Raw genomic sequence first — 16,164 nt, 5'->3', positions numbered from 1 at the left:
ACAGTGAAAGCATCCATGATGAAATCCGTGAAGTATGTAGTCGATGTAAAGCTAGGACAGGACAAAAGTGTTCAGGAATGTCAGTGTGAATGTGCTTCAGGTATGGGACCGGATAAGCTGCATGCCCAAGTCACAGAAGAAAAATCATGTCAAAATCACGCTTAGGATTTGTGTGATATATTATTTACACCCATGATAGAAAAAAAATATTAAAATGTGTGTGTTGAAGGTAAAACAAAATGTTGACATTGATGTCATTTGTTCGTGGATTATCGAGGACTTGAAAAACAAAAAAGCCGATTTCAAATGCATCTTCTATTTTGAACACTATTAAAGATTGTTCCTTCTATATAATATGACTTTTGTTGAACAGTTTGGAAGAAGGGACTTTTTAAAACATGTTTCACAGTAAAACCACAGATTATGTAAGACAGCTATTAATTCTTACATCTACAAATGCTGCTGGCGTAGGGTGAACTATGGACCTCCAGTAGAAACTGACACGTTCTTTCAACAGATGGGCCGTGCTTTGAAAAATTGATTATGACAACATAAACAACATAATTTATAAATTTGATGAACTAATGATTCACTACCGCGTCGGTAGGCGCAACAATATATGAAAGCTGCATCGACAACGTATTCATTGGATATAACATTTCGACAGCGATGCTTTTTGAAACCTAACAATGTCAGTGGATTAGGGTTGTGTTTTTTTTTAAGAAAACACAATATCCCCTCCCCCCTCGAACTAATGAGAGTATGATTTTCCACATTAAAATTGAATGTACAGATCGTAATAGTAGTCTCGTGAATCGTTGTTTAAAAGCTTTTCCCCTTGAAAAAAAAAAAAACCTTCAACATGTTGAAAACATATTGATACAGATATTTATGGCCACACTTCACAATTAACGTCTGACGAGTTGGTTAAGGATTGAGTTGCACTTGAAAGAGATGAAAGTAATTTGTTCAAACGTACTCATTTTATTCGGATAACTAAGTTACTAATTTACCATTTTCCTTCCTTTTTCAGCAAAACCTTGTCGCTGTGCGGTTTTGGAATAACTCAAGTAGCGTAGATTCAGATTTCTTCAAATCATGACCCCGGGGTAGGGTGGGGGAATAATTGGGTATCAAAGTTCAAATGAATAGGAAAGAGAAGTAGATGAGACTCATCATGTGGAATCATCTTCAGGTAGCGAAGATTTAAGTTAGTACAAATCAAGACCCTCTGGGTAGTGTAGGATCTTAATGGGGTATCAAAATTAAACAGACAAAAATTTTATAATATTTTTTTTTTAATTAAGTTTGTTTAAATACCCCCAACCCCAAAACCATTTTTATAATATATTTAAACTGTTCAAAACTGAACTAAGTTTTGCTTTTATCCAGCTAGTTGCTCAAGTGAGCGATTAGGCCCCTTGGCTTCTTGTTATAAAGTTGGTCCTAACCATTTGGCGAGGAATTCTAGATCTTTTATTTTATCCTGAGATTGCATCTTTTAAAATTGATGTTTGTGGCTTGTCCTCGAATCGAGTATGACGATAGATGAGCAATCTTTCTTTAAGAGAAACTTGGTGAAATGATTTTTTTGGCCATGTCCATGAAATATTTGGCTGACTATGAAAAAAAGTTTGATTGACGTTTTTTTTTTTATAAAATAAAGTTCGGGCACACGTTTGTCAAGCCAAATTAGTTATTATTAAAATGATTACCGTTTGTGCATTTTTATGCAATCTGCAAAGCTAGACCTATAGTCCAGAAATGAATTATTTATCTTTATTAATTGTCATAATCATAATCAATTGTTTAAAATCATTATATATATGTGGTTTTTGGAGATCAGGTATTTCAGCAATCTATTGGAATTCCCATGGGTACAAATTGCGCTCCGTTATTAGCAGACTTATTTTTTATATTCATATGAAGCAGAATTTATGCAAAATCTTTTACGTAAAAAGGAGAAAACACTTGCTGTGGCCTTCAACTCGACATTTAGATATATCGACGACGTATTGTCAATTAAAAATGATAATATACATTCCTACGTCGACACGATATATCCTGGTGAACTTGAGATAAAAGATACCACAGAGTCCGACACTTCGCAGCACTGTTAAGGCTTACTATGAGAAATCAACGGAAAATAAAAGTGCAAAAAAGGGGAATTTTTAAAATTGAATTTATTTTTATTCAGCAATTCTATTATCACAGAACTTAAATACTTATGGAAATAGCATAGTATAACATACTCTGTACTGTGTAGAGTTTGGTCCCATCAATGGACAGTCGCGTGATGAACGCATAGCAGGTACACGGAATTTAGGTCAATAACAAATTTCAATATCGCAAGGGCATACCCTAATTGAAATTAAAAATTCAAACTATTAATTGCTTCTGTGTACTTTGTAGTTTCTGAAAAATGCTGCTGCTTTGAATAGAATTCGCATTTTAATACTTAAATGTTTAAGTAAATAGGCCAATGTCGAAATATGTTAGAATTTTATCAAATATTTTGTGTATTTATAAAATCACGGCCTCGATTTAAAGAAAGCAGCAGCACTTTTCAAGTTAAGGAATATATCCTTTATCTATATTTAAAAAATTGTTCAGATCTATGTAGTGTATGCCCTTGCGAAAATACAATTTTATGAGGCATCTCGATGAAAAATAAACGTAACCTGTACATAAAACACGACATAATTGATAAAATACATACTCTGTTGTGAGTTGTGTTGTATTTGTATTATTTCATCATGTATATTATTAGTAACATTAAGTTTCTTGAACATTCCAGAGTGGTCAACATGTTCGGTCATTTTTCTAGAACATTCTTGAACTTTGTGTATGTCCAGAACTTTCCAGTAATATCATGTACTTACAACTTCTAGAATATTCTAGATTTATATTACTGTATAAATATCCTGTCAATTCGATGCATAGATACTCTTGTCGTATGAGCACCATTGAGTTACAACTGGGATATATTTTCACTGGGACATTGTGTGCAGCAACGGACACTCTGATGTATGTATTTTTAGATTTTTGCTAAGTTTGTACTTAATGATTTGTATATTACTGTAAATAAATTATTGTTAAGTTTAAACTGTGTGATTGATCTTTGCTGGCATTTAGGGTTATTCTGACCCATAACAGAATTGGGGGCTCGTCCGGGATCAAGAATTTCTTGCACTTTTGCAGTTCATTGTCAGAATTTTGTTAATTAAATTGTTAAATTTGACTATAAGCCAGCAAAAATCAACATGGTATTTTCGGTCACAAACTTTCTTAGTTCGCCAAGTGTTCAGGTTTTTGATACGTTAAAAAAGGATGACTTGATCGCATTAGGTTTGCATTTTGGGTTAGATGTTAAATCCTCTCAGAGAAAGCAAGACATTAGAATTAAGGTTGCAAACAAACTAGTAGAAGAAAACATCTTTGAAAAATACGATCTTCCAGAATATACAGTTAAAACAGAGTTAGGCTCTTACAAAATGGCAGAATATCAGTTTCAATTAGAGTTAGAGAAAATGCGATTAGAAAGAGAAAAATTAGAAAGAGAAGAGCTAGAAAGAGACAGAGAAAGAGAAAGAGAAAGAGAAGAACGAGAGCGTGAACGGAAATTTGAATTAGACAAATTAGAAAGACGAGCACTTTGAGGTAGAGAAATTAAGATTACAGCAGAAACCAGAACCCTCATTTGTTAAGAATGAATTTGATGCAGCAAAAAATATTAGGTTAGTTCCGAAATTTCAAGAAAAATCTGTAGACAAGTATTTTCCCCAATTCGAGAAAGTCGCAGAAAATCTTAAATGGCCACAACACGTTTGGTCAACAATGTTCCAAAGTGTACTGGTTGGCAAAGCAGCTGAGGTATACTCTGCACTAGGGGTAGCTGAAAGTTCAGACTATGAGAAGGTCAAAGCAGCAATATTAAAAGCATATGAATTAGTACCTGAAGCGTATAGACAAAAGTTCAGAAAGTATAGAAAGTTTGATAATCAAACATTTGTTGAATTTTCACGAGAGAAAGAAGATTTATTCGATCACTGGTTTAGATCTAAGAAACTTGATAAAACTTTTGCTAATTTGCGCCAAGTCATCCTGGTAGAAGAGTTTAAGGAATGTGTTACTCAAGATTTGAAAACACATCTAGAAGATAAGAATGTGAAAACTCTTGAAGAGGCAGCAGTCATATCTGATACTTATGCTCTGTCTCATAAAAAGAATTTTGTATCAAGATCTCAGATTAGCAGTAATTCTACAAATTCAGACACATATAAAAAGAGTGGTTCAGGGTCTCAGTCTTTCACAAGGTCCCAGTCTCCATCCCAAGGTGGTTTTAAGTCCGGTCCAGGACGTTTTGAAGGATCTTCTGGAATAGGGTCGCTTCCTACTTGTAGTTATTGTAAGAAAAAAGGTCATCTGATCAGTGAATGCTTTAAACTTAAAGAGAAAAAATGAGTTTGATAAAACTCAACCACACGCTTGTGCGGCAGTTAGAGGTGATAGAGAAGCCTCAGTTTCGATTTGTTCTGACACTCCTGATGTCCAGGGTTCACAGTCCAGTTCTATTGATTCTATGGAGGATTATAAGCCCTTTATGTCTCAGGGATTTGTTTCACTCGGTGGCTCTAGCGAAATAAAACCTGTCCAGATTTTGAGAGATACTGGTGCTGCACAGACGTTATTGTTAGAGGGCGTGCTTCCTTTGTCTGAGCAGACTTCTACTGGTGGGTCAGTTTAATAACAGGGTGTGGAGCTAGGCGTCATTGATGTTCCCCTGCATAGAATTAGTTTGAAGTCAGATTTAGTTACTGGACCTGTTATCGTAGGTGTTCGACCTACTCTTCCTGTTCCAGGCATTTCTTTGTTGCTAGGCAACGATTTAGCTGGTGGAAAAGTTGTACCAGATCCTATAGTTTGTGAGAAAATCACTCCAGATGTCATGTGCGATGATGAAGATGATGACATTTATCCAGCCTGTGCTGTTACTAGAGCGATGGCCAGAAGACGAGAAATGGAGGCAGACCATACTCAAGCCTTTGACGAGACGAATTCCTCTGTTGATATTGATTTGAATGACACTTTCTTATCTGACCTTGATGGCACTCAAACAAGCATGGAACCACACAATATCAAGAAGCAAGAGAAGAAAGAACTTTTACCAAAATTTGGTGGTGAGGATGATGAGTTGCATCCACTAGTTAACCAAGGCAAGGACATCCTCAGCCGAGAACGTTTACTCTCTGAACAACATAAAGACCCAGATATCATTCAACTTAGCAAGAGGGCACTTCCACCAGAAGAGGCTATTAAAGTTGGAGAATGCTTCTATATGAAAGATTGCATACTTATGCGAAAATGGCGACCACCTGACGCTTCCCCAGATGAAGTGTGGCGTGTTGTTCACCAGATAGTGGTCCCAGCTGCTTATCGTCGAGATGTCATGAGTTTAGCTCACGATACACCTATGGCTGGTCATTTAGGTATCAATAAAACATAATAGGATTTTGAGTCATTTTTATTGGCCTAAGCTAAGGAAGGATGTTTCTGAGTTTTGTAAGTCGTGTCATATCTGTCAGATGGTAGGTAAACCGAATCAGAAGATACCATCCGCCCCTCTCCAACCAATTCCAGCTTTTGAAGAACCGTTTAGTCGAGTGTTGGTGGATTGTGTAGGACCTTTGCCTAGGACCAGATCTGGGAACCAGTATTTACTTACCATTATGTGTACATCCACTCGATTCCCTGAAGCCATACCTCTTAGGAATATAAAGGCAAAGACAATGTTATTGCAGATGCCTTGTCCAGAGTATCGTGAACATATATGATTTTGTATTAATGTACATATATTTCATTTTAACAATATAAGTTTTCATTGACATTCAAACTTTTAAGGGGGGAGGTGTTGTTAGGTGTGTTGTATTTGTATTATTTCATCATGTATATTATTAGTAACATTAAGTTTCTTGAACATTCCAGAGTGGTCAACATGTTCGGTCATTTTTCTAGAACATTCTTGAACTTTGTGTATGTCCAGAACTTTCCAGTAATATCATGTACTTACAACTTCTAGAATATTCTAGATTTATATTACTGTATAAATATCCTGTCAATTCGATGCATAGATACTCTTGTCGTATGAGCACCATTGAGTTACAACTGGGATATATTTTCACTGGGACATTGTGTGCAGCAACGGACACTCTGATGTATGTATTTTTAGATTTTTGCTAAGTTTGTACTTAATGATTTGTATATTACTGTAAATAAATTATTGTTAAGTTTAAACTGTGTGATTGATCTTTGCTGGCATTTAGGGTTATTCTGACCCATAACAACTCTTTGTAGTTAATTAACAATCGCACTAAACAAAGGCCATGCTTTGGTATTAATCGACTATCTAAATTCTGTAAATAATATTCCGTTTAATAATAAAACACTTTTTTCATTGATAAACAATGTTTCAATTTGCCTTTCACAGCACACGAAGTACGTCATTTTTACCAGTATGACGTCATATTTACAAGTTCATCGCAATGAGTGCTTATTTTGTAATCAGCTACAAGGGATTTAACTAGCAACTTTTTTTAATGCATTGATAAGTTATAATGTTGTTTATTGTGCGAATACTGTTCAGCGTTGTAAATTATTTCATTTACACGTAATATGAGAACTACATAAATATCAAATTTTTGTGTGACGTCATAGTATACTTTTCCCGTATAAATTAGGCCACGCCCCCTTATTCAAGCCTTAACAATGCTGCGTTCTGCTTCATACTTGGATATTTTACTTGAAAAGACACTAATGGTAATCTAACAACCAAACTATATGATAAAAGTGATGACTATAACTTTTTAGGTCATCTGAGTAAACTCAGGTGACCTATTGCTATCACTTTTTGTCCGTCGTCGTCGTTCGTCGTGCGTTAACATTTGAACATTTTCAACTTCTTCTCTGAAATCATTGAACCAATTTCAACCAAATTTGGCATATAGCATCTATGGGTGAAGGGGAAAAAAATTGTGATTTTCATGGGCCCTGCCCCCCTGGGGCCTTGGGAGGGGGGAAAAAACCACTAAAATTAGTGCAATCTTAAAAAAATCTTCTTCTTTACTCCTGGACATCAAGCAGTCAAACTGTTTGTATGATTGTAATTAGCATTGAGTCCTCTACAAAAATTGTGAAATTCATGTCCCCAGGGTCAGGGGTTCTGGTGTTAGGGTGGGGCTCTATAGATTATATAGTGAAAATACATGAATTCTTTGAAAATCTTCTCTGCTTCTGGGTATTAAATAAACTAAAGTGCATAGTTATGATGAGCAAGAGCGCCTCTTCCAAAATTGTGAATTTTATGGCCCCAGGGTCAGGGATTCTAGTGATAGGGTGGGCTTTATTGATTATTCAATGAAAATACACTAAATCTTTGAAAGTTTTCTTTTCTGCTCCTTGGTATTAACCTATGTAGTTATGATGAGTAATGGTCCTAATCTTCCAGAATTGTGAATTTCAAGGCCCCAGGGTCAGGGGTACCATAAAGGAGGGGGGAGCTGTACCTATGTACTGAAACTGGATGAATTGTTTGAAATCTGCTTCTTGGTATTTATCAAATATTTTTGAAAAGCAAGGGTGCCTTTTCAAAAATTGTGCAATGTGTCGGTCTAGGCCTAAGGGTCAGGGGTTCATGTGTGATGGGGGCATTACTGATGATGCTGAATATTACTGATTACTTGAAATGTATTTTTTGTTCCCCTACCCTGCCTATTGGTATTAAGTAAACAAACTAAGCAACTGCTAAGTGTATTGTTATGATGAAGTACTACAGTATGAAAAAAACGGTGGAAAGAAAATATTGATGCACCAACTGGAACAGAAAGGAAAAATTTAAGGCAGAAATATCAGTTTGATGAAATGTATGGTACAAAAGAAAGCACAAAACCAACAGAAATGGTAGACACATTGGAAAAGAAATCAGAGACGCAAGGGCCAAAACAAATAAAGTCTACAGAGCAACCCAGAAGGAAGAAAAATACTGTAAAAAGGCGTTCAGACGTAATGGAAGTATTAGAGAGGCATAACAAGGAGTTTAATGTGAAAATGGAACAGATGCACACGGATAAAATGACAAGACTAGATAGACTTTTAAATCTCTATGAAAGAGAAATTGAAACAAAGCAAAGTTGCTGTAAATAAATGTTGATTTCATTCCCCATTACATTTTCATTTGTGCACATTTAACTAAAACTACCGGTATATATTTTGAAAATTGTTTTTGAACACTTTAGTAAGTGGCAAGTTGATGTGCAAACACTGAATCAGATCCAGCTTTTTTATTGTTAAGCTGCCATGATTTTTTTTTCCTTTTTCATGTGATATAAATTAGTTTCTACTGTGCCAAAAAGCAATATGTTGAAGTTTTGTGATTTATTTTATTTTTTTTATCCTGATAGGATTATTAATAAGATGTTCAATTTAAGCTATTCATTCTTTATTATGAGGACATCTGCACAAAAATAAAGTTTCCTTAAATACTGAGGTAAAAACAAACAAGCAAAAAGTAGTGGTCCACCGCTTTCAGTGTCTTATTGACTTAGTGGGTGATATGCCATTATGGCATAGTTAGTCAAATATGAACGCCCTTTCATATGTCATTTTTCAGTAACTAAACATGAGGGTCAAGGTCAAGGGGTAAAAAAATCAGCATGCTCAAAAACATCTTGTCTCTGGAAGTTCATTTGTCAAATATGATATCCTTATCTCTTCTCAATCAAAAGTTACAATGAAACAGAGCATTTTTGAAAAGTAGGACACATTCATGGTCAAGTTCACAGGGTAAAAAATCATAGCATAAAGGTCTTGTCACAAGTATTGTTGCATTACTTGTGTAGTTATGTTTTTACTAGCCCGACGGGCTACCTCCTTGAGAAAACAACTAGCCCGATCCCAAAAAAAGGTACCCCGGTTGTTTGGATATGCTAATTCCTCACCCCTGGTACATGGGCGTTTTGGAAAACTTTACAGCCTGTTACAAAGTACAAACAAACTAAACAGATCCCGCGCTTCTGTCAAATGTACGTATAAAATTCATTCTCGTTCAAAAGGCTGTGACTAAGGTTAAAGTTTTTGTGACAGATAAATGAGATTCAATGTCCCCTTGCTTTTGGGGGGACAATAATGAGTATGTCATTATGTTTTGTTGTTGATAGTTGTAAATTTTATTGCATTTGAAAAAACTCTTAAAATTTCAATTTGTTTATTGTACACTGTACACCACTCTTGTACAAAATGTATGCAATATACCTTACAATAAATAATCACTTGCATATTGGCCCAGAAACAATTCAATACAATAATGCAGCAATTTGTGTCATCGTTAAAAACTATTGACAAGCTGCATTCTCCTTACAATGCCATTGTGTCCGTTTTGGTAAATATTATCACACTGGCAGTCATTTGGATCCTGTAAGTGTTCTCCCATGATGTAGTCTTCAACTTCATCATCATTAATGATGCACTTGTTGTGTAATATACAGGCAGCCAAAATCATTTGGCAAATTTCTGTGGAGTTGTGTAATGGAATGTCCTGCAGCCGACGAAAACGTCCTTTTAAATGGCCAAAAGCACGTTCAACACATTGTCTTGCACTTGACAGTCTCTTGTTGAAACGGACTTGCTGTGGGGTAAGATTTCCCAAGTTCTTAAAGGGGGTTATTAACCAGTTCCTGAGAGGATACGCGCTGTCAGCAAGAATATAGTGATCAACGAGTACAAGGTTTCCTGCCTCAGCCTCTGTGTATAGAGATGATTTTCTCAAAACCCGAGCGTCATGTACACAGCCTGGCCACCCAGCATAAATATTTGTAAATTTCATCTCATGGTCTACTACATCCTGCAAAAATATTACATATATGTACATCTAATCAAGAAAATATACGCAAAGGAGTGGAAAACATGTTTTTTAACTGCCCTTAAGGACAATCTCTTCATTTTGGTAAGCATGGAGTTTATTTAAACATAATTAAATTTATTTTTCCAGGTAATTTATTTGAAGAACATTAAAATTTTTACCGAAAAGTTGATGGATAATATATGTGATGTATAGGAGATATTCAAAATGATCATTGATGTTAAAAGATGTTACCGGTATGTAATAAAACAATGGTACTATGATAATACCCTAGAAATCACTTCTTGCTAATTTTAAGCTTATGCAAGGTTATGACATTAATCATTTATGCAAGCAAGATACTTTTACACTTACTGCTTACCTGTAAAAAGAAATCGCCATCTTAATTCCAAATTTGAAGACTTCAAGAGGCACGATGTTCATGTTGATAGCTATTCTGGTGATACAAGTTGATGCGGGATGACAGAGGGAGTTCGAAGGGGGGAACTACGTCATGGCTAACGTTCTCATCCTGGAGAGGGCCATAGGAGAGATACACATTGAGGACTATCCAGCACTGACCAGGCTGATCATCCACGACCAACAAGCCAGTTGCAACGACATATCAGCAAACCCCTGGACGACGGTCCGCATAGGCTTCCGCACTTGTCAGGTAATTATATTTTTTATATATATATATATTTAATTTTGTTATCTATGTCATTAAAAAAAACAATAATTTTAATTCTCAAAAGAAAACTTGTAAGGGAAATATATCGTTAAGAATTGATTGAATCGATGTTTTTTTAACAAAATTAAAAAAAGTAAATTAAAATTGAAATTAAGGTTTCTATCTCTTCTTTTTTCAGAACGTCCAGCACAGCAGTGAACCCAAAGACGTAACAATGACCACGCTCAGAACCGTTGAATTGACGGCTTTAACCTTCAGTAAGTTTTGAATTAAAAATAAATAAATTTGAATAAATAGTATAAAGGATTATTTAAATTACTATTACATAGAAGTTGTTTCTAAAGCCACCCTATGTTTATTTAGACACACCTTGGATATATGTTATCCTTGGAGGGACGGGTGTAGTGATACTTATATTCATAGGGATGATCGTTCTATTGTTAAAAGAAGGTGCCAGAGGAGACGGGTGGACCTCGAATCTCGATCCCTTACAGAATTCGATGCAGTTGTCATGCGGGATTTCAAGTGTGATTAACTTTTTTTTGTGATCATTCTAACGGTTTGTGTAAAGAGAAGAGGCCGTGAAGTACTCGTGCGAGCCCCCACACCATCCCCAGTCATGCCAGCGCCTCAACCAGCGCCACTCAGACGCTCAACCAGACAGAGGCGCCCACCCATCAGACTGTTATATTGATTTGTATTTGTCACGATATTTGTTCATAAACTTGTTGATTTTTTCTGAAATTCTTTATGTATTTAATAAACGAAATATAAATATTTGAATTATTTGTAATTTTTGTATTATTGTGTCAGTGGTTCTTTTGTAAATTTTGAGTTCAATTTCTACAGTCTGTTTAAACCGTTTACAGAATTGAAAAAAACGACAGGTTGAAACTTAAACATTTTAATTTATACAAAAATGACAAACATTTAACTTCCGGAGGATTCTCCTCCCTGCCACCTCCTTTCTCAGCGCCTCCAAACTTTCTTCGAGTCTCTGCAGGCGTTGGTGAATACCCTCTTCTTGGATGGTCTGGAAAAGATAAATGATATTGTAATGAAAAAGACTAGAAAACTTAAGGATGTATAAAACAAAGGAAAAATTGAGGCCTTTATTTTCTAAAGAAAAAAAAATTACGACTACGAGCAGAAGAAAAAAAATATTAGCAGAATTAAATTTGGTCGTAGTCGTAAGTTCTTTTTTTATATATAAAACAGGTCCTCAAGGTAATCATGGTTAGATCATCCTTAACATAATGTTTGCTTGTGTTTCCCGACTCAATTTTTTTTAAAAAAATATTTGTTGACAAGATAAAAGGAATAAAGAAAAATAATATATTTTCCTTTTTTCTTGAACGTAGGGAAATGGAGTTGGTCGGGAAAGCACAGCCAAAACAATTTTAAAGATGACCTTACATGAAATACATTAACCAGTGGCGGATCCAGGAATTTCGCAACAAGAGGGTACAGTAAAAGGTAGGGGAGGCGGGGGCTGTAATGAAGTCCCCTCCTCCCAGTAGGTCTTTTAAGGCCACGGTCCTGATGAGGGTTCGGGGTGAATCCCTCGGAAGCTTACACATTATTTTTACATATAAGAAATGTTATTTCGGTGCGCCGTCCCTGGATCCGTCACTGTTTACTTTCGGATAACACGATGAATTCAGTCATAACCCGGAACTTAGTCATAACCCGGAAAAAGATTATCCATGTAAAATAATGTAATACATGTGTATGACTAATGATGTACTATATAAGACTGAGGAAAATGTACTCATTATTTAATTAGGTGTTCAATGCTCTTTTCCAATGCTCGCATTGCTTATCTTTCCCTCTGTCGTTCCCCTCCTTCAAGTTCCACGAGTCTTCGTTTGGCTATTTCCCTGGCACGTCCAATCTGATCCATGCTATTGCACATCCATGCCAGACAGGCCTGCAGCTCTTCTTTGCTGTCTGGCAGGGTAGGGAGTATAAGACTTGGGTAGTCTCTCCAAGAGGTCTGAGTGGACACGGTGGTTCATGAGACTTCCTTCCCGGCCTGGTAATCCTCCAGGGAAATCCTCCTCATCTTCACTGGTTCCTGGGCCCTCAAGGTTCCACACAATGTCTGGTCGACACTCTTCGCTTGATCATCCTTGGCAGTCTCGGGAGCCATCTCTTTCAATGTCGGGAGGACGGTCTTATTGGTCTCCGTGACGGATGCGCCTTTGAAAATGAAAAGTCTTGGGTCAACGTAACCCCTGTTCTCTCGGACCACTGATTCACATTTCTGTAGTATATTCTCCACGCGTCGGGGATCCCTCTCATGCTTGGTCCTCAAATGGGCTCTCATATCTGATTTACGCCGGCACTCGGCCAGACACGAAGCCACCGGACACAAAAACTACTTGGACTGCAATCTGTGTCTTTCCTCCCAGTGTCTACTGAATTTTGTTTTTGTGGGAAACTTTATCCCTTCGCATCTTTTCACTGGGCACGCCATATCCTTAGGGTTGTACTTTACTTCCATAAAATTCGTATCAAATTGTTTCAGTACTTCGTTGACCTCGTCTAGATCTGCGAACAGGTCAAGGTAATCATCTGCCATCTAAAATGAAGATTAGTTTGATAATTTTATAAGTTCATTCATGTAAAATTTTACATGCTGAAAAAAATACCCAAGAGTTATATATGTATGTCCCTTTTACTACATGCATTACATGAAATGTGTGCTCAAAATAAAGGTTTGCTGAAATCTTCATAAAGTTGATCACCTTTCTCTTATTGCATCTAGCTATGTATTTTTTAATCTTACACAGTCTTACACTGATTATATTTCATTTTACAATTCACATCATCATTCGAGTATTGGAATAAATATGAGCTATATTTTCTGTCAATGATTTTTTTCAATTTTTTTGTTGTTAATAAAATCACCTTCTTTCAATATATTTCCCCTCCAATCTTCACTTTGTACGTCTGAGTTTACAAAGTATTTCGGGTACATGTGTGCTAAAAAAATTGTAAATCATATTTCATTTCAAAGCCGCTTACACAAAGATTATTTTTTTTACTTGTGATATTCCTGTACTTTTAAATCCTTTTTACCCATCTGTATTTTTTTTCTAGTTTACAGCCCACTATCCTCGTTAAATGCTCTAAAGGATTTCAGTTATATAATGTACTTTAATTATTTCTCGTAGTTCATTTCCCCCCAAAACTCTTACGACTAAGAATAACATTTACGTACAAAATTATACAAATAGTAACGACTGTCAAATTTAAAGAATGACTGGAAATTCTTAGTCTTAAGACGTTTTGTGGAAAAAAAGACTAATAAATCATGAATGATGGATTTTTTCCTTTGGTTATATTTCAATATACATATACATGCTAAAATAAATATAGGAATGGCTAGTAATATGTAAAGATACATAAAACGTTCATGCTTAGTACCCCGGGTGTCATCTGCTGAACTACCCCTGGTCCTCACGCCCTCCGTGGTGTTGATGTCCTTAGTTGTACTCGTAATCGCAGATGACAGGTCTCTCCCACTGTAAATGTTAGCGGAACTGGATGTTGTAGATTTTCAAGTCGTATGTTCGTTAGTTGAGTGTATGTGGGAAATGTATAATGTTTACTGAGGGGGTAATGGTGATATACCGGTAATACAATAGCCCCCAAAACTGTGTTAGGTATAAAATTGAAAATTAAACAGTTTAAAAGGTTTTCATTGCGTAACAGATAGAAAATATCACTTGATTTAAAAAAAGTATCAGCCTTTCAGAGACCATTCATATTCGACCTGCCCTTCAATGATTAAAATTTATTTCTACAATTTTAGTTTTCACAAAAAGGACAAAATTAAGCATGTGCATATTTTCTTTATATATTCACACTTTCTGACACGCTTTTTCTCAAGAAAAATATTTTAAAATATTTGTTATCAAGTGATACTTTCTATCTATTTATCATCGATATACTATTTGACTTTATAACACACATAGCTTTGAACCAATTGTAAAAAAAGAATTATTTTGACGTGTTAACCTTTGACGAAACCTAAAGAAATGGGACAAAGAGTTTGATGTTTGTTTCCTCTATTATTTGCTCATACTCTGTAGCTTTTGACTGACAAGGTGTTAAGTGTATCTGAGTGGTGTTCGGCAGTTTATTTTCTTCGTAGTTGATGAGTTTATACAGTGTAAGTAACTAACCAGTGATTTTACTCAGTGATTTTACTCATCACAATTGAAAATTGCAATTATTTAAATAGAGACAATGCTATCCAAGCTCTTGTATTTTTATTCTCAAGATACGACTCTGATAAAGGGTAAAACCATTTCATTACAATCAGATTCTAATTCATCCGAGCTTACTTCAAGGGCCAGAGAAGTTTGGGAATTTTTGTCATTATATATTTGTTATAAGCTTGTTGATTTTCTTGCATTACGCTTAGATGAGGTGTTTTGGTGGCTTTGGTCTTTCTGGATGAAGAATTAGATTGCAGACTGTTTGAGGTCGAGCTAGATAGAAGAGACTTGGATAACGACACGTGAGAGAAATTGAGCGAATCTGCATTGTAGTCTGGTCCATATTCTTAAAAAAAGGAAGCTAGAAAATATTTCTAGCGGCAAATTATTATTATTTGGTCTAGCACAGTTTTTAAACCTATTTTGAGTATGCTGAATCCGAAAAAAATACGCTGGCTTTCATAAAAACGGCGTTAAGTAGGTCAAAATGGCGGACACCAACTTTTTTTTCTAAATTCTCCTTTGAAATTGCTCAACCTAGAAAAGAATGCCATAATAGCTATGTATATACCAATTTTATATTACAACATTACTAACAGCTAGAAATGAAGCACCTTAGTTAAATAATTCAGCCGTTTTCCTCCAAAAACTCTATTTTTTTATCTTTTATTTCTTTGCTCTTCTTTGTTACGGATTATTGCACGCATGCATGTTCATACATTTAAGATTAGTTCTTTTGCGTGGAATCATATTTTAAAGAAACAAAAAATATATAATATATTTGAATTCATTTTTTAGTAGAAATTGTCACAAAAAAATAATTGTCCACTAAAAATTAAATTCTTTTGAGAATGAAAGGGAATACAAACCTAATCAGTCACCCATCTATTGCCATACAGAGATCTTATGTCAGTATCAGTAAAACTGAAGTCGGAAACTTTCCCCACTTAGTATATATCCTGTACTTCTTTCCAAACTCCAAAGTTTACCCACTTGTAAAGCTGTAATTATAAAAAAAAAAAGAACTACAATAAAAGGACTCTTCAATAGACAAAACATTTTGTATGAATATAATTTATTTAACTTTCTGTTAAAAAATGAATGATATAAAAATAGTTTTATAGAAAAGAGAATAGACCCCAATTAGGCTCAAAATTTATAGGACCACGATGCTCTACCCACCATGTACCCGTGTAAATGAAAATTTACCAACTACTAGTAAGCTTCATATATACTGCTACATGTAGCAGAACATGACAGTACTGAACCTATAATACATCTATACAGAAATCAATAAGTTTTTTAGCATACATGGCTACAATATTGTTTCATGTCTTCTTATGGATATGAAG

The 16,164-nt window shown here is 35.4% G+C and overlaps 1 protein-coding gene across 1 annotated transcript; it reads left to right on the top strand.

Annotated features, from left to right (window-relative positions):
* Nucleotides 1-10,398: 10,398 nt before the first annotated feature.
* LOC134270940 (uncharacterized) lies at nt 10,399-12,481 on the top strand. Its single transcript, XM_062753211.1, has 5 exons — nt 10,399-10,565; nt 10,762-10,840; nt 10,947-11,049; nt 11,155-11,280; nt 12,370-12,481. The coding sequence occupies exons 1-5, from the start codon at nt 10,407-10,409 to the stop codon at nt 12,479-12,481; spliced, it is 579 nt and encodes a 192-aa protein (XP_062609195.1). The 5' UTR covers nt 10,399-10,406.
* The last annotated feature ends 3,683 nt before the right edge of the window (nt 12,482-16,164 follow it).

Source organism: Saccostrea cucullata, unplaced genomic scaffold (genome assembly GCF_032062105.1).
Source record: "Saccostrea cucullata isolate Sc308-1 unplaced genomic scaffold, CSIRO_AGI_Scuc_v1 ctg1522, whole genome shotgun sequence".
NCBI lineage: Eukaryota > Metazoa > Mollusca > Bivalvia > Ostreida > Ostreidae > Saccostrea > Saccostrea cuccullata.
This window is presented reverse-complemented; position numbering and strand designations above follow the sequence as displayed.

Bases quoted from the DNA above. Each gene is read 5' to 3' on its own strand.
- LOC134270940 (XM_062753211.1), top strand. From the start codon at position 10,407: ATGGCTAACGTTCTCATCCTGGAGAGGGCCATAGGAGAGATACACATT. The intron at 10,841-10,946 runs GTAAGTTTTGAA...ATGTTTATTTAG, and splicing joins ATTGACGGCTTTAACCTTCA to ACACACCTTGGATATATGTT. The intron at 11,050-11,154 runs GTGGACCTCGAA...GTTTGTGTAAAG, and splicing joins GAAGGTGCCAGAGGAGACGG to AGAAGAGGCCGTGAAGTACT.